We start from the raw sequence: 27,291 nt of genomic DNA on the forward strand, positions 1-27,291 counted from the left end.
TCCAGCACAGGGATGAGGGAGGCAGTTTCATGCTCTTGGCTCAGAGCCTGACACAGCCCCACAGGTGGGATGGGATGCAGGCAGGGAAGGCAGTGGGGCAGGCTGCCCTTCCTGGCACCAGCAGCAGGTGGGAGCCAGCAGGGCAGGTGTGTGCGGGCCCTGTGCTGCCCTGCGCAGCCCACACCTGCCCCCACACCTCAGCTGGGGAGGGGGCTGGCTTGCACCCCCAGGAATGGTCCCAGAGGGAGGGTCTGCACCAGAGAGCTTGTCCTGGCCTGTGGGGAAGTTTGGCTTTAGACACAGGCACTGCCTGTGACCTGTGTGAGTCACGGGAAGACTCGGAGTCCTTTTTACCGTCGCATTTTTCGGATACTGCAGGTCAGCATGCACAAAGCCAAGTGCTGCTGTCCCCTCCCTGTGGCCAGACCGAGGCCGAGCTCCCAGCTGCGGGAGCTGGCTGCACATCACCATCTCCCTTCTCAACAGCTTGTTTATACGGATGCAAACACCTCACGAGCCAAAAAACAACTTCACGCCAAATAGCCACTAACACCCAACGGCCAGCTCTGCGCAGCCACTTCCTCGGTTGTATATTTTCGTTTCTGTTTGCTCCGAAGCCTTTTCCGCGGCAGATCAGCTGCCGGGCGATGGCAGAGCGGAGGGACGCGTGGCCAGGGCCATGCCGGCCCGCGGGGTAACAGGGTGGAAGCCCACGCGTGCAGGGATGGGCTGTGGGTGCACCGGGGCTCAGCTCGTGCGGAGGTGGCAGCCCGCTGCAGCCGTAGCAGGGCCATGAAAAGGCGCAGAGGACTTGTCCCTGTTTATTTATGGCAGGAGCCAGCCGCTGTGTCCCCGCTCTGCAGCCGGTGCCGCGACAGCGGGGCTGCCGTGCTGCTGCCGGCAATGGGGGATGCCAAGGGGCAAGGCGGGGGCTGCGGCCGCCGTGCCGGGGGGTAACGCAGACCCAGGTACGGCGCTTCCCGCCCCCCCCCCCCGCCCCGCACCGCACCGCCCCCCCCGCTCGCTTTCCGCATCCTCCCCCGCCGGGGCTGGCAGCGGAGGCGCTGAGCAGCCGCTGCCCGCCGGGCCGCCCGCCAGACCCCCCGCCGCGCCGGGCGTGTGCAGGGAGCGGCGCTGCCCATCGGCCCGGCCGCCCCGCGGCCACCAGCCCCCGCCCCGCGGCCACCAGCCCCCGCGTAGGTGCCGCCACCCCGCGCCGCGGGCTCGCCCCGTCCTGCCCACGCCGGCCGTGCCAGCGCGGCTGCGGCGCGGCGGGTTGATCATTAACTCCCCGCAGGCAGCCGGCGAGAGACCGCAGCCGGGCGCAGCTCCCCGGCGCCAGCCCCGGCCGCCTCCGCAGGTAAGAGCCGGGGCCGGGGCAGCCGGTTTCGGGGCGCGGGGGGGGGTGGGCGCGGCAGGGCCGGCGCCTGTCTCTCGGGGCGCGGGGTCGGGGGGGCCCTGCGGCTGCGGCATCCCCTGCGTGCGGGTCGCTGCGGGCTGGCTGCGGACGCTGCCGGGTCCCCGCGGCGTTGGGGGCAGGGATGCTGGGAGCCACCGAGGCGGCAGCGACATGTCAAAGGCAGGCGGCTGCCTGGGAGCTGGGGAGTAAAACCTGCCCCCGCTCTCCCTGCCTGCTCCAGCGCTGCCCAGAAATGCTTCTGTTTGGTTTTGCGCGATTCCCTTGTTCCTCTGATGTGTCAGGCCGGGGGGGGGAGGGGAGAGAAAGAGGTTTCCCCAGCCTAGGGACGAGCCCCCAAGGCAGCAGCATGCTCTGGGGGATGCTGGTGCGGGGACCAGTGACAGCCCAGCTCCTGCATGGCCCTGCGCTTCAGGACAGCTCTCCAGGCTTCGGGGGCTGTCTCAGATCGGGGCTTTCCACCTGCCTCTGCTCTGCAGCCATTCCTCTGAGCAAGGATTTTGCTTTCACCCCCAGACAGAGGGCTCTGGGCTTCTCCAACAGCCCTTAATGGGAATCCTTCTGCCTGGACACCTCAGAAGCAACCAAAGGGGTGCAGGAAAGTGCCTTCTACTCCCCATGTCCCATAGCAGCAGTCAGGGGTGACAGCCAAATCTGCAGAGGTCAGGGATGACAGCTGGCAGGGTAACGTGCCCCTGTAAGGCAGGCGGAGGTCCGATACCTTCTCACATGCGTTTGCTTGCTGTGCCAAGCCCAGCTGTCCTCTGGTGCAGCAGTGGGCATATGCCAGGAGGGGACATTCACCCTGCCTGGTGCTCACAATTGTATCACCTGCTTGTTACCCAGACCCTTCCCCAGTGAAGGCTCGGGCTGCCCTGCCAGCCCCTCTCCCTGCTCCCACAGCTGTCACTGGCTGGGCAGGCAGCAGAGAGCAGAGGCAGAACCACCATCCCAGTGCTGCTGCTTGTGCCATCTCACTCCTATCCTGCCAAGCCACCTCCATCCTGCCTTTGCTCTTCACGTCCTCCACAGCCTCCATGGACAGGCAGCCTGGCAGCATCTCTTTCCCTGGCTGGAGTCTGGATCCAGCCAAGCTGTGTGCTGTGCTGCTGTGGGCTGTGCTGTCTCCCTCTCAAGGCCTCCTGCCTGGGACTAAGTATTATCTGTGATGCTTTGGGAGTTTCTCCATCCTCCCCTGTATCAGAGCAGAGTGTTCCCTGAGAAGGAAATGGCATGAATCAGCTCTGATTTTTCATGCTCTCCACAGGCAGAGAGGAGAGGGGAGCAGGCTGTGCTGTGCAGGGCGCGGGCATTGCGCAGCAGGGACTGCAAGTGCCTCTGGCAGAGGTGCCTGCAGCTTCACCCACTTCTCCCCCCATCCCTGTCACTTTTAAACCAGCTCTCCCTGGCACAGAAACGCTTCTTGTTCAAGCACTGCAAAACACTCTTGGTACTTTGAATAGGACTCTTGAACGCGAGGCAACGTGCCAGGTGCCAACAGCCAAGGCAGGGAGGGATCAGCTAGCCCCGGCAGCAAGGAGTGTGAGGAGAGGTGGCAAACCCTGCTTTGCCCTCGGGGACCAGTCCCTGCGCAGCCCCAGTGCTGGGGTAGTGCTGCCAGGCCCCTGCCTGCACCCTGACCCTGCACGTAGTCGCTGGCGTTTGGGCACGTGTGTGTGGCAAGGCCACCCCTGCCTGCCGCACATGGGTGTCCATCCCCTGCAGCCAGCCCGCCCCTGCTTGCAGCTCTTTTTATGGCTCTGGAGTGTCATCCACGCCTTGCTTGTAAATGAAGATGGCTTGAGTGTCCCCGAGGATGTGCTGTGAGGTGCTCCCCACACACAGAGCAGGGACCATGGGCATGGGGCTGGGTTGGGCACTGGAGCACCCTTGCACAGCCTGCCCCTAACCCCCTGCCACTCCCTGCAGAGTGCCCCACCAAGATGGCGAGTGCCCATGGGGCAGAGCCCAATGCAGAGGATGCAGCCGAGACCCAAGAAGCCATCTACGAGGAGATCATGCCCTGCAACAGGATGGAGCTGAGCCAGCAGCTGGCCGTGGAAGAGCTCATCACCACTGAGGCCAGCTACGTCCACAACATCCAGCTCTGTGTGTTGGACATCCGAGCACACCTCCAGAAGAAGCAGGTGAGATGGGGTATGTCCCCTTGCCCAGGGGCTAGAGACTGTAGGGTGAATCTGTCAAGAGCTGAGAGATACCCAAATCACTGCAAGGAGGTCACCACATGCTCACCTTCCACCTTCCTGGGCTCACCTCAATCAGCCAAGGTCATGGGTTGGATGGACATTGGGTCTGACCCAGTGCAGCCGTCCTACAGCTTTAACCCTGCATCTGTAACATGAAAAGGCCTCATCACCCCACTCGGGAGCACAGCCGCGTCTCAGCATACCCAGTGTCTCCTGCAGCAAAGCATTGCTCCAGCTCCTCTGGTGTCATGTGGGGCAGCTGGAAGGACACAAGTGCTCAGGAGGGCATCTGTACCTCCAGAACACACGGTCCACCTGTCTGATGTATTTGGCTTACCCTGGGGCATCTTTGTTCCCTTCAGCTGCCTGATCTTGACCTGGAAGGACTCTTCTCTAACACTGATGACATCCTCCATGTCTCCAGACGGTTTCTGAAGGGGCTTGAGGCCACAGCCACCAAGGAGCATGAGCAGCTGCACTGCATCAGTAAGTGGTGCAGTGCCGAGAGCTGATCCGTGCCCACTGATGTCTTTGCTGGTGCTGGCAGTGCTGCTGCCCGGTGCTATGCCCAGGTGCAGCCTCCAGCCCACCTGCCCTGACACCTCCTGCACCTTCCTTGGCTCCGGGAAGCACTGCTGCCTGCACGCTGCCACCCACGCTCACCCCGGTGGGACAAGGCAGACCTGCCCAGCCTGCAGAAAGTGAGGGGGAGGGCAGCATCAGGGCCAGGTTAGCAGAGGGCCCGGGGTGCAGAGAATTGCTCCAGCGTGTTTGGCTGGCACTGCTTTGCCGGCTTCACTCATCCAGTGCACTGGGGAGAAACCTCTGCCTTTCTCTGGGGCCATAGGAAAGGGCCATGCTTCCCAGCTTCGCTGTCCTTCCCCAGGCACCCTGTTCCAGGAGTTCAAGGAGGAGATGGAGACTGTCTACAAGATCTATTGTGCCAGCTATGATCATGCCCTCCTGCTGGTGGAGAGCTACCGCAAGGACTCCAGGCTGCAGCAGGAGATCTTGGAGACCCTGAATGCAACAGTGTAGGTGCCTGCTGGCTGAGGCCACCACCTCCCTGTCCCTGTTTTGCCTACTGGCCTTGTTCTTCACCTCTCTGGTCAAGCTGTCTGCATGGGTATGTGCCCCCAGGCTGAGTGTAATATCATGGCTATGACCTTTGTGGCATTGCTCTGTCAGCCTGTCCTGCATCCTCGGGGCCACTTGCCGAAGGGGCATTGCAGGCTGGTGGTCTTTTATGGTGGACCCCAAAACAAGGAATGGGGTGGCACCCACAGGTCCTGCCCGCTCCATAGCCAAGAGGCTGTACCCACAGATGGCACGTGTATACCAGCTTGACCAGAGGGATGGGCTGGCCCCAAAGGACCTGCTGAACCTCTCCTGAACTATCAGGGGGGTCACAAACACTCTTGGAGCCAGGAGAGGCAGGTGCAGCAGCACAGGAGCTGCTGGCATTTACTGCTCTCTGTTTCAGGGCACGGGTGATGTGACTCCCAGCGAGCAATGCCTTGCACGCAGGCAGAAGGGGAGTCCTGCCTGCAGCCGGCCCACGCTTTGCCCACACCCTCCCCTCCCCATTGCCCCTGGAGCAAGTGCTGATCCCGTGCCTTCGAGCTAGACAAGCACAGCACTGTTCAGGGAGGCAGGGCACCCGCCTGGGGCTGGCACTGCCTTCGGGGCTGGCAGGGACAGCGTCCCCCTGCCAGTGCTCCCGGGGGGGTGGCCTTGCAGCTGGCAGAGAGCAGGAGTTCACAGCCAGAACCTGCCCCCGGCTACTGGGCACAGCTTGTCTGTGGGTCCAAGGCAGCAAAGCTCCCCTGCAGCTGCAGAGGCGCTGCTTTCTCCCCAAAATGCTCGCAGAGAAGCTGGGGGAAGCGGCAGGGAGCCCTCCATGCCAACGTTAAGCAATTCCCCTCTCCATCAGGCCTCACACGGGCGTGTCGGATCTCAGCTTCTTCCTGGTGATGCCAGTGCAGAGAATCACCAAATACCCACTTTTGCTGGGGAAGATCCTGGAGAACACCCCCGCCAGTGCCAGTGCTTACCCGGCCCTGCAGGCAGCCGTCCGTGCCATGTCCCAGGTCAATGCCAACATCAACGAGTACAAACGGCGCAGAGAAGTAGGTGAGTGGTCAGGAGGCACGGTGCAGGCAGGGGGCATGGTGTCTGGCAAGCCCCAGCCCAACCCCATTTGTCTCCCCTCGGTCTTGTACTCATTCCCACTTCAATCAGTTCAAAGCTGTCCTGCCCACCACCCATCCTGCCTGGTGGAGCCACAGACTTGTGCGGGCAGCTCCTGGCACTGCTCTGGTCCTGCAAATGTCACTCTGGGCAAGATCTGAAGGCTGCAGGAGCAGGGTGGCATGGCGGGGTGGAGCACAAAACTAGTCTGCCTGCATTCCTGGAACTGGGGAACAGGGATGAACAGTCCTGCCCTTGGGATAGGAGAAATCAGGCTCCCCACAAATGGGAGCTTGCTGCTCTTTTTGGTTTTCATAGTACTTTCCTCAGGGCTGCCCTTCTTTGATGTGGGTTGTGCTTATCCTGTTCATCAGGACTTGTCAGCTCTGGGCCCCTGTGCTGCTCACCCGCCTTGCCCACTCAGGCTGCTGAGGCTGCTGCCCTGAAGTTTCCTCTTCTGATCTTTTTTTCCTCCCACCTTGTGTGCCCCAACCCGAGGCAGCCACCAAATACAACAAGGCCGAGCACCTGACACTGCGGGACCGCTTTGCACGCCTCAACACACACTCCATCGCCAAGAAGACCACGCGGCTCAGCCGGCTCTTCATGCACGAGGCCGGCATCGTGGCCAAGGTGGGCAGCGCGCACCCCACTGCCTGCACCCACGGACCTGCTGCCTTTCCTCGGGTTGTTTCTGGGGCTTTCTGCTGCCTCCCGAGATGCCTGGCTGGCTGAGCCGAGGTGGGGTGGCCAATGCTGACACCCAGTGGCCCACGCTGTCACGAGAGCCACAGTCACATTTTCGAGCAGCCTAAGGATGCCTCCCGGTCCTCCATCCCGAGGATCAGTAGGGTAGAAGGGATGCAGGTACACACCTCGCTCCTTGCCTCAGAGCGTTGCAGGGGAGAACTTTGGCCCCCAAAGGATCTAGAGGATCCTTGGGCACCCCAGCAAAAGGAAAGGCACCCCCGTGTTCCCGGCACTGCAACCACGCCAAAAGCCCTGTTTCTACCTGCACCCGAAGCACCCTAGATCTTGGCCCTTCTCAGATTCCTGGAGCCTCTCAGGGTCTCCCTTGCCCGTCCCCAGCACTGTGAGCTTCAGTAAGACGCCAAAGCGCCTGGCTGCTGTTTCTGTCAGCACCCAGCAAGGGGCATCAGCCCTGCCGGAGGCATTGCCTGACGTGCCCGTGCTGGTGATGAGCTGCCCCTTGCCTTGCAGACGGAGGACAAGGAGTACGACGACCTGGAAGAGAAGTTCCAGTGTGTGGTGTCCAGTGTGGCCATGCTGAAGGAGAATGTGGCCTCCTACCTGGGCCATTTAGAGGTAAAACCTTGACTACTTGACAGGGGGTTGGCCCCATCCAGGCCTCGGGACCCTTTTCTTGGGGTTGCAGAATACTTTCAAGCCCTGTGGAAACCAATAGTAGTTGGGGCTGTTCAGGGACTTGCATCTCTCAGCTAAATTGTACTGTTGTGCCAGGGACTTGCACAACATCCAACAATTGCTCAGGTCCAGGGGAGCTTAAAACAAAGTTGATGGTTCATCAGTGCAGTCTGATCTGGGTATCATTTGAGAATAATCTGTCCTTAAACCGACCATTATTTCAAGGCGTGACATGGCTGAAAAGGCTGAGTGTTTCTCAGCCTGGGAATTTTTGTGTTAGTAACGGGTATAAGGCAGAAATGCCCCCAAATCAGGCCTGACAACAAACTTCCTTTCTGAGCTCACCTGGGTCAGTAGCTGGTATGATTTTCTCATGGAAATCCCTTGGGGCATCTGTGGAAAATGAATTGATGGCAAAACTTGCAATCCCCAGACACAGTAGTATCAGGGAAGCCTCAGGAAATGGCAAAGGGTTCAGAAAGCAGCAATTCAAGGGCTGGAAAGACCCTGTCATGGAAATATTGAGAAGGGCTCCCCATTTAGGATTGCGAAGGAGGAAAGGGGGATTGAAAAACTCCCTGTAGCCCAAAAAGTGGATAAAATAGGGTTAGCATAGAAAGCATGAGGATAGTAATCTGTTTGCCAGTGAGACACGGCATCAGCTAGGGGAATGGGGTATATCCGTTCCTTGGGACATCATGTACTCCTGGGGACCTGCCTGGCACTGCCCCTCGCTGAGCTGCATCTCTAAGCTGGCACCTTGGCTTCAGCCAGGACATCAAGTGTCTGCAAACAGGCTGGGCAGCCTAGATAATAAGCTGTGGTTAGGAATCGTGCTGGAGCTTGGATGCTGCTTCAGAGGAGCTGCTGGTGGTGGAAGGTGGGGCTGCATGCATGCTCCACTTCTCTCCCTCTGAAAGCTTCTCACAGCCATCCTGAGGGCTGATGAAAACATCTTCTCATAGGACAGAGACAGTCTTACCTGACTTTGTGCTAACTGGTGGTTCCCTCATCTCTCTATACTGGTGTCCTCACCACAAGGAGACACAAATCTTGGTTCGTACAACAATTGTCACAGCCACCTCTGCTTGTGTAAGAGCCCCTGCAGGGCTGGGGAGCAGCACAGGGGTCTCAGAGCTGCTGTCTTCCGCTCAAAGGGTCAATCCCCTTTCATATTTCCATCTCCTTTCCCTCCTGTGGTAAGGAAGGACATAAAGGAAAGGTCTCCTAAACATAGCCACAGGCAAAAATAAGACGGGGTTTAGGACAGAGATCAGGGCATCCTGAGAGACCCATGGTAGCCGTGGTTGATGGGAATCAAGCAGAAACTACTCCAGGACTAACTGCAGGAGCAGTGCTCCAAGCGGTAGCAAAGCTCGCCCAGGGAAGAGAGCTGGCTTCCCTTGGCCAGAAGCAAGCTGGGTCTCAGAGCTCTGTGTTCCCTTCTGGTGGTCTAGGTGTTGTGGGTCAAAATCTCCCTGCAGGCTTGTAGGAGGCTGCTGCCCAGGTTTATCATTAGAGCAAAGCCTCTCAAAGCAGAGGAGTGCTTCCACCCAAACCATCCTTAGCTGCTTTCCTTTCCCGTCAGTCTTACTCTCCTTGCAGAGGTGGGGGGAAGGTTTTGTGCACAAATACAAGAAACTCCAGGGCTACTGGAACACCAAACCCAAATGTCAAAGCACCAGGCGACATCAAACTGGGGCAGGCCACCTGGGGCTACAGGGCAGCATTGGCCACCTTGTTGGGGTAGAAGTCCTTCACCAAGCCAGTGCATGACTCCTTCCTGAGTCTCCTCTAGGTCTATTAACACCTGAGCAAGCTCCCTTGTCTTGCAGACAAGAGTAGCTAAAGCATCAGTCCCACAGAGCTGCTAGCACAGAGCACCCTAAATGGGACATTGGCGTGTCTTTGGGAACACGGGGATAAGCTATGGATGGGTTAACTAGTGTTGGGCAGCTTCTGCAGGTCAGGTCTGATGGCTTTCTCCCTTTCAGGTGTTCCTGTTGCCTGCTCCACACAAGTGCGAACTGCAGATCGACGAGGGACCTGCCCAGCAGTACCGCCGCTTTGCAGAGTACCTCCACGGCACCGTTTTCCCAGAGTTTGTGAGTGCTCCTTCCCTGGTCTCCTTCAGCCAAGCATATGCTCTCACATCTTCTGGCAGCTGCACAGCAGAGGCTGGCTTCTCCCCCAGGGCAGGACAACCAAGAGCTGAGGGGCCACCCCAGAGCAGGCAGCATCTGCACCAACAGGCAGGCCCCTGGGGCCTGAACATTGCAGGCAGAGCCAGGGGCAAGTAACAGGATCCATCAGCAGCCCCAGACACAAAAAGTGGGAAACCAGCTCCAGAGTCCATGTAGGAAAGAAGAGACAGGGCCAGAGAGACAGCTACAACACAACTCTAAAGTCCGTCCAGGGCTGGAGACAAGCTGCAACATCTACGTGATGGATTCATCCAGGACCTGAACTACCTATAGCTGAGGTCCAAGGTCCACCCAGGAAACAGAGGCAGAAACACACCCACGGCAATATTCTGCAGAAACAGAAAGCCCTTAAATGAGCTGTGAGCAGGGGTGGCCCCAGGTGAGGCTGGTCTGGGCCATTAAAGACTATTTGTGCCTTCAGGGCCCTGATGTTCAGAGCCAGCCATACAGGCGGGGCTGTAGTGGAGGACAGGATGGTGGGAAGACCAGGTGTACTGTTTGACTCACACAGGGCATTTGCCACCAAACCCCAGTCCCACTTACACACATCCTGTGGACATCTGTGCTTACCTTTAGGAGCCCAAGAGACCCCCACCTGTCTCCTTCCACCACCCCTGTCTGGCTATCCAGGACTCCCTCTTGGGTGGTGGCTGCTGCTCTGAATGTCAACAGGGAGGTTTTTCCCAGCAGTGAAGAGTGTGGCAGGGCAGCCTGAACCCCACACCTGGATGCTGGCATCCCCGGGGAGTGCCTGTATGGGGAGGGAGGATAGCTACGTGGGATAACAGACCCTGGGCTGAGGGCCTCTGTCAAACCAAGACGTTACAACTTGCATGGGACAGTCACTGCAGCACCCACCTTGGCCCTTGGGACCTTGTGCACGGGGGTCCTACCCGATCATTTGCATTTGTATTTGAATCAAGGTATGCCTGACTGCTCTGCTTGGTACCAACAGTTTGCTTTGGTTGGCATCCTGTGTGCCTTCAGGGAAGGATGCCTCAGATGCTCCCCATTCCACACAAGCCCACCAACAGGTCCCCAAACCTTTTCTCCTCTGTACAACAGTGTCCCATGCAGACAGCTGGGCCTGTTTGGGGGCCTCACATTTTGGATTTTCTTGCCCCACAGAAGCAACGACTGGACAGGCTGGTCTGCCAGCCCCTCTGCAGCCTCTCAGACATGCTGGTGGGGCCACAGCAGCTGGTCAAGAAGCGCCTGGACAAGCTGCTGGACTACGAGGAGATCCAAGAACGGAAGAGCGAGATGGGCAGCGTGACATATGACGAGGAGGCAGCCATGAACACCTACCTTGCCATCAATGCCCTGCTCGTGGCTGAGCTCCCACGGTTCAACCAGGCAACCGTGCAGCTCCTGGGGCAGATACTGTGCTCCCTCAGTGCCCTGCAATGGGACCTGGCTGCCCAGGTGCTGCGCCAGGCAGAAAAGGAGCTAGAGCAGGTGAGAGTGACCCCTTGGCGTGTGTGCCCAAACTGTTGCACGTGCTGAGCCAGGCCTGCCCCTGCCTTCTTCAGGCTTGAGACATCGCTTGGACATTGAGGCACTGAAGGTCTGCTGTAGCCCAAGCCTTCTCTTGCTGACACGCAGCTCCCTGCCTAGCATTTGTAAACAATCTCTCCTCCTCTTTGGCTGGGGAAAGCCAAATTTTCTCTTCTTCGCTGCCAGGAACTGTCCTGCTTTCTCTTTGAGAACACCACTGGTAATTTATGGATGTGCTGCCTGAGAGATCAGTGTTAACTCTGTGAGAGCTCTGTGCTGGGAAGGCAAGGAGGAGAAAAACAGCTTCTGGCCTGAGGAATGAGCATCCCTCGACCCCCATCTCCTGGGAGACGTCTCCCAGCACTCCTCACTGGCACAGTACTCTCTGAGGTTGACGTTTGTGAACATGGTGATCAGGCCGGTCCACTGCCCTGGGGTAGAGCATGGCCCTGGCCTGACCCATTACAAAGATGAGAACAAGATACAGCCACGTGGAGGTATCCTTTTAGGCGCTGCTCCTACGTACCTCGTCATGAGGGTGGATCCCCCTTGCTCAGTCTGGAATGCTTATGCTGCAGACATCTACCCTGGAGCTACATCTACCCACCTCCCTTTATAGTTGGGTGGGGTGGGGTGGGCTGTGGGCTTGGGGCAGAACAACGGGACCCAGGGACTGCTCTGGTGGGCTGAGTGCAGCCTAAGAGCCCCATGTGTGATGGCCCTGCTCAGGAAAGGTGGCTCAAAGACAAGAGAGGAGCAGCTTTGATCCTAGATGCAAGGTGCATCTTTAGTGACCGGGTCTGTTCTCTTGCTTTCTCACCCTTTTTCTTCTTGCTTCTTCTCTTTTGACCCTACCCACAGCTCTTCCCCTCCCCAGGGCCCTCTCTCATCTCCAGAGTCTGTCTCCACAGATGCCCCATGGCCACATGCCTCTGCCCAGTTTCTGGAAGATGGTGGAAGACAGCTTGCAGCAGTCTGGTGCTCAGCTCCGTACCTTCTGCCAGATGTTTGAGTCAGTCGTGCCAAGCCCTGTGACACAGGTAGGAGCTGGGAAGGGGATGTCTCAGACCAGCTGGATAAAGAGGTTCCCCGGTGCAGAACAGCTCTTTGGTGGGTAAATTGGCTCAGAAAGTGGCCCAGGGGCTTGCTGCAGCCCCAGTATTTCCCTCAAGCCCCTGGCTACAGCTGGGTGGGAATAACCAGGGATGAAACAGTCTTAGCTCCTCTAGTACTGGACACTCGTCTCCAAACCATGAGGTAGAGCAGATAGTGTGAAGGAGTTTCTCCTCTAACCTCTCACTGGGATGTGAGCCTGCAGAAAGCAGAGCACACGTATATGGAAGGCCTCAGTCTCCTGCATGTCTCATCAAATGCTCCGGTGTCTCTTGCTCCCCACCAGCCTCTGAACCCTGCTGAGGAGCGGAAGGTCCTTTCCCTTGTGAGCAAGCACGGCCCAGACAAACTTTACCAAGTGACAAGCAACATCAGTGGCAGCAAAGACCTGGACTTGACCTTGCAAAGGGGACAGATTGTAGCTCTGCTGCAAAGTGTGGACACTAAGGGGAACACGAGCAGATGGCTGGTGGATGCTGGAGGTACGGTGAGCGCTATGGGGAGCCTCTCCCTGCCTTGGCACCAGGGTCAGAAACCAAACCCAGACCACATCCTCATCTTGGATGGCCATTGCCTCCCGGACCCTCCCTTCCAGGGTTTGCTCATCCCAAACCCACCTCTGCTTTGCCAGCTACGCCCGTAGCCATTAGCTGTAAAGTTCAGGTTTCCCCATTCATTCCCCAGGGGAGCACTTGTGATGTGTTGTAGCTGGGAAAGGAGAATCCCATGCATACAGAAACATCTTGAACCCCCTTTTTGGGTGGTTTTGCTGCTGGGTATCCCCTAGAGGTTGACCAGTTTGAACAGGGCTGCTGTGCCATGCCAGGCAACAGCCCAGTTGTCATTCCTCTCTCCTGCAACCAGTCCTACATGTGCCAGGCAGCAGGGCCCCATGGCCTGTGTGTCTGCATGTCCTCCAGGTCCCCGAGGGTTTGTGCCTGCTGGAAAACTTCAGCCCTATTGTCCTGTACAAAGCCAGCAGCCCAGGATGCAGATGCCGGCCCTGGAGAGTGGCACAGAAAGGAGGCGACATTCATATGCATCACCTGAAGCTCCCAGGCCACAGATGGCCACCTTCACCCCCACTTTCCAGGTGAGAGTGGGGGACACCCCCCAGGGCCATTCCTAGCAACCTCACCAGCTCCATGCTAGTCCTCGTGTGTGCAACCTGTGGGTGGGAAGGTGGCCTTGCTTTTCCAGCACACCTGTAGTCATACATGTGCAGCCACGTGCCTAGCAGGGGAGTGTCGCATCCCGTGGCCAAGTGTCCCATGAGGCTGGTGTCTGCCTTGCTGAGACCTGGGGTGGACGGAGCAAAAGTGTCCTTGGTGGGGTCCCCAGTGTCCCTACATCAATGGCACTGCTGTACTGCCCTCAGAAGTGGCCTGCTGGCCTGCCATGTGTGTGCTTTCCCCCTTTGACTCTCCTGTCCAGCAAGGGCTTCCTCCCTGCTTCCCCCACCTTTTGCAGGTGGTTGCCGGCTTCTCCTTCGCAGCCAGGAGTCCACAGGAGGTGAGCCTCCAGGCAGGGCAGCCCGTGGTGGTGCTGGAGCCGCATGACAAGAAGGGGAGCAAGGAGTGGAGCTTGGTGGAGGTGAATGGCCAGAGGGGCTATGTGCCCTCCAGCTACCTGGTGACCGTCCCTGTGCAGGAGCCCACAGGCTGGAGCTTGCCTGTGTGAGCACAGCCAGCCCGCACCCAAGGGCACAGGCTTCGTCAGATGAGAGCGATCCGCTTGGCACCCAAGGACTCGTGGCAGGAGATGCTGAAGGGCAGTAGCCCTGGGCCAGGGAGGCGGTGGGAAGCAACTGGCGGAATATGGCCCAGGGAACATGGGTGTGAGGAGGGATGGCTGTTGGGAGGCACTTTTTGGTGGGTAGGCGTGAGGATGCCATGTCCCATACATGTTTGCATGAAGGAAGGCAGTATGAGGGAGTGAGGGCAGGTGGCTGCAGGTTTTCAGGAATTTGTTGAAATCGATGTTAGTGACAAAAGTGTCCTTAGGGGTGATGAGACAACATTGTCCCCAGTTAGATCAGGACTGAGCTGCAAAGGGTAAGTGCTGCAGGGGGGGTCTTCAGCCTGGCTTGAAGCATCTGGGGCTCTCGGAAGGGGGTTCTCGGAGCAGCACTGGTGAGAGTGCAGAGGAGCAGCCCTGGAGACGCGGTTCCCTGCTACTCGCCGGGTCACTCTGCCTACCTGGTTGCCTGCCCCTGTGTGCCATTGCGGTCCCTTTGGCAGCACAGCCTTCACGTCCTGCTGAAGGGCATGGCGATGCCAGCCTGCGCCTGGCTGCACCATCAGTGATGGGAGAGTGTGGGGCTGAGGCCCACGGGCCGGGGTCCTCCCAGGCCCTCCTGGCCACGCAGCCCCACTCCCGGCCTCGGTTTCCCCCCGCAGCGGGGCTGATGCTACTGACCCACGTGAGAGGCGCTGAGCTGTGGTGACCAGAAGCGCTCTGTAACACCGCCGATGCTGTTCTGTGTGACGGACTGATGCGCTGGCGTTGTCGTGTGTGACACCGCCGGTCTGCGCCAGCCGTGCTGACGGGCTCGGCGCCCCGCGCGGGGCTGCGCCGCGGCCGCCAGGTGGCAGAGGCACCGCGCGTGCCGGGCTGCGCCTCGGGGGGCGGGGCGGGGGCGGGGCTTCAGCGGCGGGGGCGGGGGGAGCGCGGGGCTCGGGGGAGAGGGGCTGCGGGGAGCGGGGGGGCTCGGGGGAACGGGGGGCTCGGGGGGAGCGGGGCTGCGGGGAGCGGGGGGCTCGGGGGAACGGGGGGCTCGGGGGAACGGGGGGCTCGGGGGGAGCTGGGCTGCGGGGAGCGGGGGGCTCGGGGGGAGCGGGGCTGCGGGGAGCGGGGGGCTCGGGGACTGCGGGGAGCGGGGGGCTCGGGGGGAGCGGGGCTGCGGGGAGCGGGGCGCTCGGGGGGAGCGGGGCTGCGGGGCTGCGGGGAGCGGGGGGCTCGGGGGGAGCGGGAAGCGAGGACCGGGGCTCCGGCAGCGGGGGGAGCAGGGAGCAGGGCTCGGGGCTCGGGCGGCGGGCACCGGCGAGCGGGGAGCAGGGCTCCGGCAGTAAGGGGAGCGGGGACTGGGGCGCGGGGTGCCGGCAGCGGGGGGAGCGGGGAGCGCGGCGCAGGATGTCGGCAGCGGGGCTCGGGGCTCCGGCAGCGGGGGCAGCGGGGCGCAGGCGTGCCGTGGAGGGGTTTCACGGCTGCGGTGGAGTGTGCGCGTCCCCGACGTGGGGACAGCCCGCGGCGGCAGGGCTGGCGGTGCCGGCGGAGCACGGCTGTGCCGCGGCAGCGGCTGAAGGCGAGCTGTGCCCCGCGGCCCTGCCGGCCGCTGCTGCTCGGGCAGGGGTGCTGAGCACGGCTCCTTGGGGCGCTGGGGACACCCTGTCGCCATTGCCCACCCCCACGAATCAGCAGTTTGACACATGCATGCTCTCGGGAAGCACCGGCCCCGTGGAAGAGGTCATTGGGACAATCAACCTGTGTCAGTCGGGCCCTGACCTGGGGCTTGGTCTGGGGATGGACACCGCGCTCCCTCCCACCACCTGAGGTGTCATGGCTCTGTGCCTCAGTTTCCCCATGGCTTGCTTTGATGCTGTGCTGTCATGCGATGCTGATGGGGCTCGGGGCTGGAAGCCATGCCCACACCAGTGCTGACATGGTGTCAGAGGGGAATTCAGGAGCTCCCAGCTGCAGCCCTCAGGGACTGGCACCACATTCCCCCCACAGGAGAGCTCAGCCCGTAGTGCCACACTGCCCACCCCTCACCCACCATGGGCAGTGGAGTATGGAGGCACCCACCGGTGCAGTAGCCTGGCGGCATCCCGACTGCCCTGGCCACCTGCCACTTCCCGCATCAAAGGTGTGATGGCTCGGCTGGCGAGCGCTGGCGTGCCAGCTCCTGCACCCTGCCCGGCAGGGAGGCAGCACACTCGGCTGCCCACAGGCTCCCCGCAGGACGTGCTTTGGCGGCAGGGTGGCTGGGTGCAGGTGCCCACAGTGCTGCCCTGCGGCTGCGGGTTGGGCAGAGGGGCAGAAGTGGCATGTCCTCATCCAAGCTTGCACCATGTGGGGAGGGATGGGGTGGGTGCCAGGCAAGTGGAGACAAGCCCCAGACACTGCTCTGCTTTTGCTGTGCACCCCACATGTGGGTCTAGGGGCCTGGTTTGAGGCAGAGCTGCCTGTGAAGCTTGCCCTCCTTTGTACCTGCAGGGTCCTGAGGCTTTATCTGCTGGGAGGCTGGGGGCTTGCTATCTCCACCCAGGTGCCATTGAAAACCCCAAGCAAATGCTCACCCACATGAAACCTTGGAGGGGATGGCAGTGCCAGAGCTGGGGACATCACCTGGGGATGCTCCCAGCCTGGGGAAAGGCCAATAGGCTTCTCCAGATGGGCAGGCTGGGGGAACGAGGGCCACCGTGTTGGGTCTGTGTTTCTGAGGCTCACCCATCCAGCCCCAGCCCCACAGCAGCAGGGCTTACATCTCCAGCTCGCTGCTGATGGCTCCTCCAGATTTTTCCGTTCCTAATCAAATCACATCAGGTCGGATTTCCCTCCTGAATCACCTTCCTGCCAGCTCAGTGGGGTGCAGAAGCAATCAGCCCCGTGCCAGCACAGGCAACGGCAGGAGTCAGCGGTTCGGGCAGGTCCTGCTCTGCAGCCCACAGGTGCCCAGGACCCTTCAGAGGGTGAAAGGTGACAGCAGGACAAGGAGCACCAAGAAACAGCTGCTGCCTGTGCCCTGATCTGCCCATTGGAAGGAGACCTGGGGTGGGAAGGACTTGATACGCAGCTCATAAAACCAGTTGGGCTTTCCCTGTTCTGCTCACCTGGACTCTGGATTTCATGTACTCTGAAACAACAGCTCCCCTTTCCCTCCATCCAGCCACTGCTGATGCTGCCTGTGTGTCAGTGCTGGCCAGAAGGAGCTGTTTGCCCTGCCTACAACTGGCACAGGGGGTGCAGGCTGATGTGAGGTGCCCTAGACCCCTGCTGCCTCTCCTGGGTCCCTGCTCTACCCATCAAATGACCATCTACCAGTGCTTGCCAGGGCTGATGGGCATGAAGAGCAAGATGGAAACAGCCCACGCACATCACACCAGGAGATGGACATGGGCCACACACCAGTGATCTGCAGAAGGTGGGAGCACACTGGGGACATGCTGCTTGCGTCAGGCACCAGCTGCCTGCCCCCTGCCAGGTAATGTGGTTGTGCTCCAAGCTGGGTACAGCCAAGGCACCAAGAGGCTCCACTGTACGGTGCTGAGCCAGCCAGCACCAGCACCCGGCCCAGTGGTGGTGGCAGCTGTGCCCTGCCTACCCCAAGGTCCCAGAAGTGGCTGGAGCACGCTGTGGATGTCCTTGCTAGGAAGAGGGAAATTAGCTCGTGCTACTCCTTGGGTCTTTGGACCCAAAGGGGTGAGCTGGGTTCCGCAGTACCCACCAGCCCTGTTGCCAACCTCGGTGGCCACGGGACCTTCACCGTGGGGTCTGTTCCCAGGACATGGTCTAGTACTTTGCTGCAGGACATGGGGCACCAATATCCCGTACTTTTCCCATGATTTCACCCAAACTCTTTGCACCTGCTGCTGCCCTCAGCCTGGAAGTATAGCCCCTCGGAGTCACCGAAGGGCACGGGGCTCTTCCACCCTAAACACGAGGGGTGTAAAGGGCACAAATGTGCCTTTAAATAGCCCGGTGAGGACAGGCTCTCCCAGAAGGAATGCTCTGGCTGGCATGGTGGAACATGCTTGTGGCTGGGGTCACGGGGGGACAGCCAGGCAGGGACGGCTCCTTGCCAGAAGGTCAGGTCAAGGTTAGGCATCGCCCCGGCCAGGCGCCAGTGTGCCGTGGCTTGGAACCACGGGAGCAGACCTGTGCAAGGGGGAGGGAAATGCATGCCAGGCTGGGGTCTTGCCATGCCTGGGGCTGATCTGCAAGGTGACAGCGGAGCCGGGCAGGTGCTGCTGCCTGCAACCTGCCTGCTGACCTGCAAGGGCTTTGGCACCAGCACAGCCTGGCTGCTGGAGCGGTCTGCTGGGCAGCTCGGGTTGTCCAGGAGTGGCTACTGCACTCCTGTCTGAGCTGATTCATATCCTAGACACGCAGGCATTTGGATAGCATCCACCCCTGGGGTGTGACAGCGCATGGCCCTGTCCCCAAGGTGCAGGGCACCAGCCCAGCTGCACACCTCAGGGCAGGATGGTGGCAGCTCAGGCTCTGCTCTCCCCTGCTTTGTGGGGCATGCTGGTCTCTGGGGACATGGCAGCGGCTGCAGGCAGGGTGAGGAGCCGCAAAGCACATCTCCATATGGAGGCACCTGGATTGCAGGGAAGATGGCTGCATGCCCAGGTGTCGATGTGCCCGCTGGTTCTGCTGGGGCACCCAAGTGGCTGGGAGGCAGGAGGAGAAAGCAGCTGCCAGGGAAGCACCAAGCCTGGCCTCCCAAACCCAGACCCATCCCCTCACCACAGGGTGCCAGGAGGGGAGTCGGGGTGCAGCGGGGCCGCAGTGGCCGGGGGAGGAGGGGAGCAGGGGGTCCCAGCAGGAGCAGGGCAGCTGTCCTGGGCTGAAGGGCACAGCCAGCCTGAGTGGAGCTGTGCTTGCAGGCATGGTGCTTGAGTTCCCCACCACTGCCAGGCTGAGCTGGCTCTGAGCAGAACCAGCCTGCAGCTGCACTGCTCCCAGGCACCAGCCCGTGTGCGGGAGCAGGGTGGCCCATGAGAAGCAGCCCACAGCCCTGGCACCCTAGCCCCCGGCAGCCCTTGCTGGCCCTGCTTGCTGTGCCACCAGCTGTGATCAGCGTGGTGCTGTGTGGCCTGAGGGAGGGCTGAGCCCCACAGAGAGTGTCCCCAGGGCTGTGAAACAGGAGCAGAGGTGTGAGCAGCAGTGCTCGCTCCAGGCTTGTGCAGCCGGCACCTGAATTGTCTAATAAAGTGTGAAATTGCTTTCATGCTCTGCTACCTTTGCTGAGATGGACCATCATTACGCCCCCCCCACCCCCGCTCCTTCCCAGCCAGCAGCCGGCTGCTGCTGATGTCCCTGCTGTTACGGCACTGCCAGATGAGCCCCTTGCTGGACCTGTGCCTGGCACGGCTCTGCAGGACCACTAGAACCACTGTGCCAGGAGCTGCCAGGTGGTACCCACCGTCCTGGGGATAAGCACCCCTCCCCGGCCTCCTCAGCCCTTCCACTGTGCCCACCCCATGTAAAAGCACAAGCTGGTGGGTGCACCACCCTGGATGGGGGCAAATCTCTGCCATGGGGCTGGGGGCTGCGGAGTCTCTGCCTTCCCCCCTATCAGGTGACCTGGGGATGCAGGTGTCAGCTCAGGTTGGAGCCCTGCCCTGGGGTTGCTCCGCTGCCCTTTCCCAGGAAGGCCTGGTGGGAAGCACGCCTGTCGGATACAGCCCACAAAGAGATAGGGCTCCCTCCAGCTGCGCCAGGAGTGCCAGGAGCCACCTCAGACCCTCACTCGGGCAGCAGAGGGTGCCCACCTTGGCAGGGACAGAGGCGCAGCCCAGCCCCCTCCCCCCACCGGTGGGTGACTAATTGCTCTTGAATCACCTGGATGTGCACAGAAACCATTCTCCAGCCTTAGTAACGATAATCAATCATCCTGCTCTGGGCAGGGGCTGTGGAAAGCTTTCCAAGACTGGGGAGCCAGCAGGGCTGGCAGGGGGTCCATGGTGCCAGTGGGGGGGCTCCCCTCAAGGGGACACAGAGAAGTCTCTGCTCTGGTGGTGGCTTTCCTCCTGCATTGCCTGCCGTGAGGGCAATCCATGCCCAGGTACACCCTACAAGGGGAAGTGCCAGCTCCTCTGTCCTGTCTGTGCAAACCGTGATTTTGGAGGGAAGGTAGGGCCAGCTGGGACCCCAGGCTGTGTGTGGGGCACAGGGTGCTCCCTGCCCCAGAGGGTGCCCGTGCTAGAGGGCCAGATGCAAGCACCAGGCAGCTGCTGAGGGGTGCTCAGGAAAAGGAGCTGCATCTGGGATTTCTGCAAGGATCACGATACTTTGCCCCAGGGAGATGGTGCCACATTTTTCCAGCCACTGATAAAGTTAAACCCTTGATCTGGTTAAAGATTTAGCCCACAAGGCAAGCCTGGGTAGGACACTGACTTGGTGACACTTGGCCAGGCAGAGGGGACTAACCCTGCTGCCCCCCTGCCTGCGGCTCAGCCCTCCTGTCTGAGCACATCCCCGCAGCCAGAACCTGCTGTCGGAGCATATCTCTGCAGCTGGACCCCACCATCCCTGGGCTGCATCCAGGCCCCTGCATGGGGGATGGAGCTGGAACATCCCCAGGCACCAAGCTGAGGCTGGGCAGGCGGATGGCACGCAGCCAGGGAGGGAAGCATCCCGCTGGGAGCTGCTCTTTCTTTGGTGTAACCTTATAACCTGTGTTCCCCCGCCACCTGCCCTGGCCACAGCTTGGCCCAGTGCCACCAGTCAGGGGGAGGCTTCATGCCGCTGGGAAGCCAGCCTGGCCCTGACGTGACATGAGTCAGCTGGAGCGGCTGGGCAATACTCCCCACTGTGAATAGCCTGGCTGGCATGCCACATGCCCCTGCCCCACATGCCCCTGCCCCACCGTGCCCCAGGGGGTCCCCAGGCAGGGACACTCTGAGCTGGCGGTCCCAGGGTGATGCACCCTGTCTCTTGGGGCTTGCTCAGTCCTGTGGCATGAGGGGCTTCATCCACTTGTCAGCAAAAGGCAGATCCCTGTGGGCTTGTCCTGTCCCCAAGGTCACTCCTCTGGCTGGACAGCGCTCCGGGGCTTTCCAGAGGTCACAGGAGTTAAGCAGTGAGCGTGGTGGGGAGGAGGTGCAGAGCACCCTCCTGCCTTCTGCCGGCTCCTGTGACAGCTGCCCTTTCCTACTGCCCAGCCTGGCAAAGGGCACAGAGACCCACGGCCCCAGCTCTCCTGCAGCCCTCATGCCTGCATCCTCGGGGTGGCTGCACACAGTTGTTGCAGAAACACTTGAGACTTCAGAGGTTCTCCAAATACATCCCTGCAAAGGCATCCCAAACGCAACCCTGGTACGTCTTTGGGGTGTTGCTGCCCCCCAGGCAGCAAAGGCAGCCCTGCCTTGAGTCATTTTGGGCACAGGGGCTCTGGAGTCCAGCTCTGCTCCCCTCTCTGTGGGTGAGCATGTGGCCTCCCCTGCCTGGATGGGCTTGCTGCCCCAGGGAGAAGCTGCGTGTGTGATCCCTGCATGCCACCAGGCACTGCCGTCATCCCCTGCTGCAGCTAGAGCTGCCATGGCTGGCCGTGCTCCTGAGCCAGGGGGTTTCTCCCTAGCCTGAGCCCTGTGGCTACAGCCCCCCACACCCTGCAGCTCTGGGAGCAGGTTTCCCCTGTTATATGGGGAGGGCTAAAGGGACTGTTGGGTCCCAGACAGCCTGGCCCTGTGGTTTCATGCCTCCTTGGCCAGCTCCCAGCTCAGCTGGCTGCTCGCTCAAGGCATGGCCCCACTGGTGCGTGTTCTGTGCTGCTGGGGAGGCCCCACAGGCAGCTTTTTGCTAAAGCAAAGGCAGAAGGTGCAGGTGGGAGGCAGAGATGGAGAAGCTCAGGTGAGCATCTCAGGGAACTGTCCCTGCCTGCAGGTAGAGAGAGGGCAGAGGGGTCGTCCTGCCTTCTGCAGACATGGGGCTCCACGGGGTGCTAGCTGGCATGCCACGGTGGGGACAGCACACACCTCTTCTGCCACAGGCCCTTTCAAATGGGCCACCAGTTCAGTGTGAAGACCCATTTCAAAGCCCTCTCCTCTCCTCAGTCACTGGAGGCAGAAAGGCTGGCTCATTCCCACCTCCCCTCCCCACTGCCCCCGAGCCATCCCATCTGCTAGAGAAAACCAGGAGCTGGGAGCAGCCAGGTGAACCGCGCTCCAACCCAGCAGCATTCCCTAGCCCTCCTTCATTGACATTCCTCCTCTCCCAGCCTGCACAGCCCGTTCCCGATGCCTGGACTGTTAATTGAATTACTTCCCCCAGAACTGCCGCAGCTTCAGCTTCGGGGATTCGAGCATCTGCATATGCCATGGGCAGCCAACTCCGTGCCGGCTCAGCCCTTGCCCGCACTCCTGCTTTCCCTGCAGCTGGCTCATCTGCATGGAAGAAAAATGGATCTGGCAATGGCAAATCCAGGTTGGTGTGAAGGTGCAAATGGTCCCATTGCAAAGGCTCACAGAACAAAGGGAGTTGGAGTCAAAGTGTAAATCAGAAGCCTCAGGGGCTGCGGGAGCCCCCCAGTAAGGTCTGCAAGTGTTCAGCGGGCTGAGCAGGGCTGGGAAATGTCCTGCTGCTGCTGCAGCCATCGCTACTCCCGCTGTCGGGCAGTAGTCCATCAAGCTGTCAGTCCGAGGCTGTTACTGCATCTCTACCTGAGGGAGGTGATGTGTGGGTCTACAGTTTGCCTCCTTTGGGTTGCATCCGACTATAGCTACAAGCTGCAGACACAAACCCCCTTTGTGTGCCCAGCCCGCATCCTGGCTGGGATTTACCTAAAACAGCCCCAGGGGGTTACAGCTGGGTGGGGACAGGGAGGGGGTGGGATGGGGAGGAAGGCTGCCTGGTGTTTGTTTTTACTAATGAAGCCCCATAATCACATCATTTCAATTTTAATTGTAAAGCCAGCAGGCAGATTTCTGTCTCCAGATGGGACGTGATAGGAATAGTTGAAGGCTGGGCACGTTCTGCTGCTCACCTTAATACTTGGAGCAAGGCCGATGGGAGCAGCCCTGGGGAGGCTCCTACCCTGCCTCAAAGAGCCTGATTCTTGACGGGTGTGAGGACCATATGAGCCTCCTTGGCATCATTCAGAAAAAAGGACCAAGGAAATAAACCCTAGGGAAAGAGTTGCTCCTGCACCCCGAGCCATCCCAGGGTGGAAGTGGAGGCACATCCAGCCACAGTGCCAGCAGAGCCTGGGGCTATGAAGCTGAACCTTGGCAGCGAGGTGTTCCTTGGAGCACCAGCCCAGCGAGCCAGCATCCCGTTTACACCAGCCTGGGACCTCATCTGGCCCAAACCTCCCCACACACACATGGGGGCAAAGAACACCAGAGCCCATGGGGTTGGACAGGGCAATGTGGGACTTGAGCTGGGGTCAGCCCCAAAGCATCTCTTGCTTCTCTGACCCGGGGAAGCTAATGCCGGGGAGGATGTGCTGCTGCTGTACCCGGATCTGAGCAGGGGAGGCGGGAGCCATTTCCCTTGCTTTCATCTCCCAGCTCTGTCAGGATATGTGAAATCTATTTGTAGCTTCCACTTGCCGTCTCATTTTTTGGGTGCTTGGACGTTGGGAAAAGAGAAAAATAAAGAAACTGGGTCATTTTCTATTTAGATAGAAGAGCTGAAATGTTAGCCCTCCAGCCGCAGAGAGCTCTGCTCACGTTTCTGTGGGGCTCGACACACTTGGAAGCAAGCAATGCGGGAGAGGAGAAACCTCCTCATCACCACAGAAAATGTGTGTTTTGCTCAGCTCCTTGTTTAGGCTAGGGATCAACTGGGTGCAGTGCGATTGGGGTTGACCTCCCAATCTAAAACAGCTAATTCAGGCTAAACACATGTGTTTGTTTCTCGTGATGGAGAAATGCAGCCAGGAGGGGCTGGGTTGCTCTGGGACTGATTAACTCCCCCAGGTTGGGATATTCCCTGCTGCTTGCCAGCCCTTGGCAATTGCTCAGTGGTAAGGGATGGGCAAAGAGGTTCCAGCTGGAGGTGTCAGAGGAAGGAGAAGATCTCCTCTCCTCTCTGTCAGAGAGGTTTACTCCTCCCAGAAGAGGACAGAGTCAGAGGGCTGGAGTGGTACAGCACGATCCAGGCAGGTCATGCCATACTGGGCTAGTGTGGTTGCCATAGCCATAATGGGGCAGAGCCCATCTCTTATCAAGGATGGCTGCTTCCCTCCCCATGCCTGCAGTCCTGCTCCCAGTCCCGACAGCATTTCTGGAATCCCCTGGAAGGGATCCAGGCCGGGGGATGCCAGGCACTGAGAGCCACCAGCATCCCTCCAGCCGGGCCTCTTTGCTCTTATCTACTTTCCCTTTTTGTGCCTGAGTCATCAGAGACAAGACCATCAAATCAGAAATAAAGTCATTAGCTCACTAAGCAAATACAGATGAAAATCCTCACTTTATTTTTTTAAATTGGAGTCCCAGCTCCCTGGGGCTTTAAAGAGTGTCTTCCCTCCTCCAGCCTTCTCTCGGCCAAGTCTGTTCCAGCCCCACGTACATCCTGGGGGCAAGGAGAGGAGGGAGAGGTGGGTGCTCAGCTTTCTCCACAGCAGCCCATGCACTCGCCATCAGTACAGCTCTCCAGCTGGGATGTGGGGAGCCCTGTGCCCAGTGCATTCCCTTGCTGATCAACTCCAGCTACACAAAACCACAGCAGCTCTCCCAGCCCGGGCTCGACGTGCTGGGCACATCCAGGAGAGGTGAGGTGTCCCTCTCCCCACCCTGAGGCTCCCATCCCTGCTGTCAGGGCAGCACCCTCTGCCCAGGGCTGGGCACATCCCTGCCGGCTCGTGCCTCCCATGTGGCTGCAGCTCAAGCATCCCCATCCCAGTCGATCCGTGTCAATCCATGATTTCGCTCTTCTTCCTATTTTTTTCTTTTCACCATGTACAAATGGGAATTAAATTGAGGCCACTAAACTCATTCGCACTCGCAGCTGTAATGGGGTTGCAGGCAGCATTTCATCACCAGCTCTTCACAGCAGCTGCCTGTCTCCGGCTGGAAAACCGCAGCGTGCTCGCTCCTGCTGCCGGTGCCCAGCGTGCTGCTGCCTGCTCCCTGCTGGGCCCCCGTGCTGGCAGCCCACGCGGGAAACCAGGGCTGGGGTTAAACCCAACCAGACCAAAACATGCACGAGCAATTTCTTTCTCATGTGAGTGTGCTAGGGGCCAAAAGGCACCGCTCAGCTCCTGCTTGGGCTGCCACGGCTCCGTCTGGCCCAAAGCCCCATCACACTGGGTTTACCTGGTGTCCCAGGGGTGCACCCCTGTCTGCACCCCTGCCCCAGGGAGCTGAGTGGGCTTCAGTGTGGGGGGACAATCCTCCCACTGGAGCCACACGGTGTGGTGCTGGAGGCCCCACAGTGTGGGTCAGCCTCAGGGTGTGAGGCACCATGGTGAGGAAATGGAAATGAGTCAGGGCCAGGGAGGCAGCTGCGGGGCACCTGTAGCTGGTGCAGGGGCTGGGGGTGCTGTTGAGCATGGGGGGCTCAACCTGCGGGCGAGCACCCAGCCAGCCCTGCACGACCCGCTGCACTGGGGCAGGGAGGAGGAGGAGGAGGAGGAAAAAGCCCCTGGAAGTGCCTGTGGGCAGCAAAGGAAGGCAGGCATGAGTGTGCTGGAGGGAACAGCTGCTGGGAATTTCAATGACCGCCCATGAATGCTGGTTTTGTTTTGTCCCAGCCATGACTGTACTCTGCTCCGGCCAGGCAGCATTCAAATACAGCGGCTCGTGGGCTTGCGCTTGCAAATAAAGCTGGTTTGGAAAACCCAGGGAGAAAATGAGCTTGAGAGGAGCCCTGGAGCAGCACCCTGCCCAGCCCTGCCAAAAGCCATTGCCCCGCAGAAGAAACCAGTGGAGCGGGACAGAGCGGGCAGAGCCGCAGTGGCAAGGGTGTGCAGGAGCCAGGCTGGGCTCGCCCTGCGGCCTCCGGTAAAGCTTTATTCCCATCTGCCAGAAAGAAGAGTGATGGAAAGAGAAAAGATGCTCAGGAAGTGAGCAAGGCGTGCTTCCTGCTTGCTTCCTGCATGCTTCCTGCTCGCTTCCCTCTCACCCTGCCTGCTGGACACTGCTGTGGGGCTGGGGCTGGGGACCAGAGGTGGACTTTTCCAGGGAAAACCTCAGGGTGCAGATCTCAGCTTGGCCGCCAGCCTGGGACATGGAAGCTGCCCCGTGACCCACCATGGCTCCCTGGGCAAGTGGAGATGCTGCCAGTCACCGCGGTTTGTGGCCTCAGCCACACGCTGACTCGACGCACGCTGCCAGATCTATGCCCTGAAAATCTAGTTTCATATGGATAAACAGCATTTCTTATTACTATTGTTAATGCAATGTCAGCACATTGCAACATAAATATTTTAATAATAGATAGTTCTTTTAATGAAGAGGCTTAACAAACTAATTTACTTTCCAGCATTTGTATATGTCATATTTGCTAATTTATTCATGCAAGAAATGAAATTAAAGTTACTAAACATTTAGAAAATAACGAGTATATATAAGAAGTGCACCTGTGTATTAAAAAAAAGGCAGGCGCTGCTTTTCCCGGCAGAGAGGCTGCCCACAGGCACACACTGCTGAGTGTTTCCTCCTCCCTGGGCAGCAGCACAGGCTGGAGGGGAGTGCAGCCGGGCACTGCCAGTCCCCCATTTCCCAGGCATGCTGACATCTGTGACAACCACTGCATTTGTATTTTTATCACCCCAGCAATATCACTGTTTAGATCAGCTTTTATTAAAAATAAATAATGCTTTTTAAAATGAAGTTGGCACTGGGGCACCAAACTGTGACAAAGGCCAGGGAGGCGTTGCTGAGGATGATTAACGTGATTTTTTCCAGCCAAAAACTGTAGCAGCTCTCCCATGTCAAGGGCTCTGCCGGGGGCTGCGAAAAGGATGAAGGCACTCAGTGCTGCTTGCAGCCCGGTAGCTTGTCTGCAGATGGCACAGCCCGTGCTCATAAGAGGTCTGACTGCAGCCTCGTGCTCTCCCCAGGCTTTGGTGGGCACGTGCCAGGCAAAGGCAGGAGGTTGGGGCACGGAGCCCTCCCAGCTCCTTTGCAGGTCCTGGCTCTGTATCCCTTCCTCCTTCGGCTCTTGTCCCCCATGCTTGCTTCCAGCAGACCCATTTGCCCGAGCCAAGCTGGGTGATGAACACCGCTCATCTTCAGGGTAATGAAACAGGACAGATGGTGTATCCTGACAAGTGGTGTTTGCTATCCGTGGGGCTTTGGTGATGGCATATACCCATTGCTTCACCATGCTGCCCAGGCACAGAGTGGCCCATGCCAGGCATATCCGTATCACATATGGAGACTTCCCTCATATCGCGGCCTCCAGTGCCTCAGGAAATCTGCCAAAGTCTGTGCAAGGCCAGGCTCGCTTCCCTCGGGCACACTCAGCCCACTCGGGCTTCCCAGGAGGGTGAACCTCATCCACGCCAGCGCAGATGTGTTTTACTGCGCAGAGCACCAGTGCAATGACCTAGCTGCCACCACTTATGGTCACAGGGACTGGGCTGCAGCTGCTGCCCTGGTGT

At 59.6% G+C, this 27,291-nt stretch overlaps 1 protein-coding gene and 1 long non-coding RNA gene across 2 annotated transcripts; both read left to right on the forward strand.

Annotated features, from left to right (window-relative positions):
• The first annotated feature begins 1,133 nt into the window (after positions 1 to 1,133).
• Positions 1,134 to 14,509, forward strand: ARHGEF37 (Rho guanine nucleotide exchange factor 37). Its single transcript, XM_037398794.1, has 13 exons — positions 1,134 to 1,360; positions 3,347 to 3,564; positions 3,987 to 4,110; positions 4,511 to 4,658; positions 5,558 to 5,757; positions 6,317 to 6,447; positions 7,036 to 7,140; positions 9,195 to 9,305; positions 10,533 to 10,862; positions 11,813 to 11,941; positions 12,301 to 12,496; positions 12,935 to 13,107; positions 13,485 to 14,509. The coding sequence occupies exons 2-13, from the start codon at positions 3,361 to 3,363 to the stop codon at positions 13,692 to 13,694; spliced, it is 2,061 nt and encodes a 686-aa protein (XP_037254691.1). The 5' UTR covers positions 1,134 to 1,360; positions 3,347 to 3,360; the 3' UTR covers positions 13,695 to 14,509.
• A 653-nt stretch (positions 14,510 to 15,162) lies between these two features.
• LOC119152953 lies at positions 15,163 to 18,969 on the forward strand. Its single transcript, XR_005105989.1, has 2 exons — positions 15,163 to 15,567; positions 16,230 to 18,969. It is a non-coding gene; the product is annotated as an uncharacterized LOC119152953 (long non-coding RNA).
• Positions 18,970 to 27,291: the final 8,322 nt, after the last annotated feature.

Source organism: Falco rusticolus, chromosome 8 (genome assembly GCF_015220075.1).
Source record: "Falco rusticolus isolate bFalRus1 chromosome 8, bFalRus1.pri, whole genome shotgun sequence".
NCBI lineage: Eukaryota > Metazoa > Chordata > Aves > Falconiformes > Falconidae > Falco > Falco rusticolus.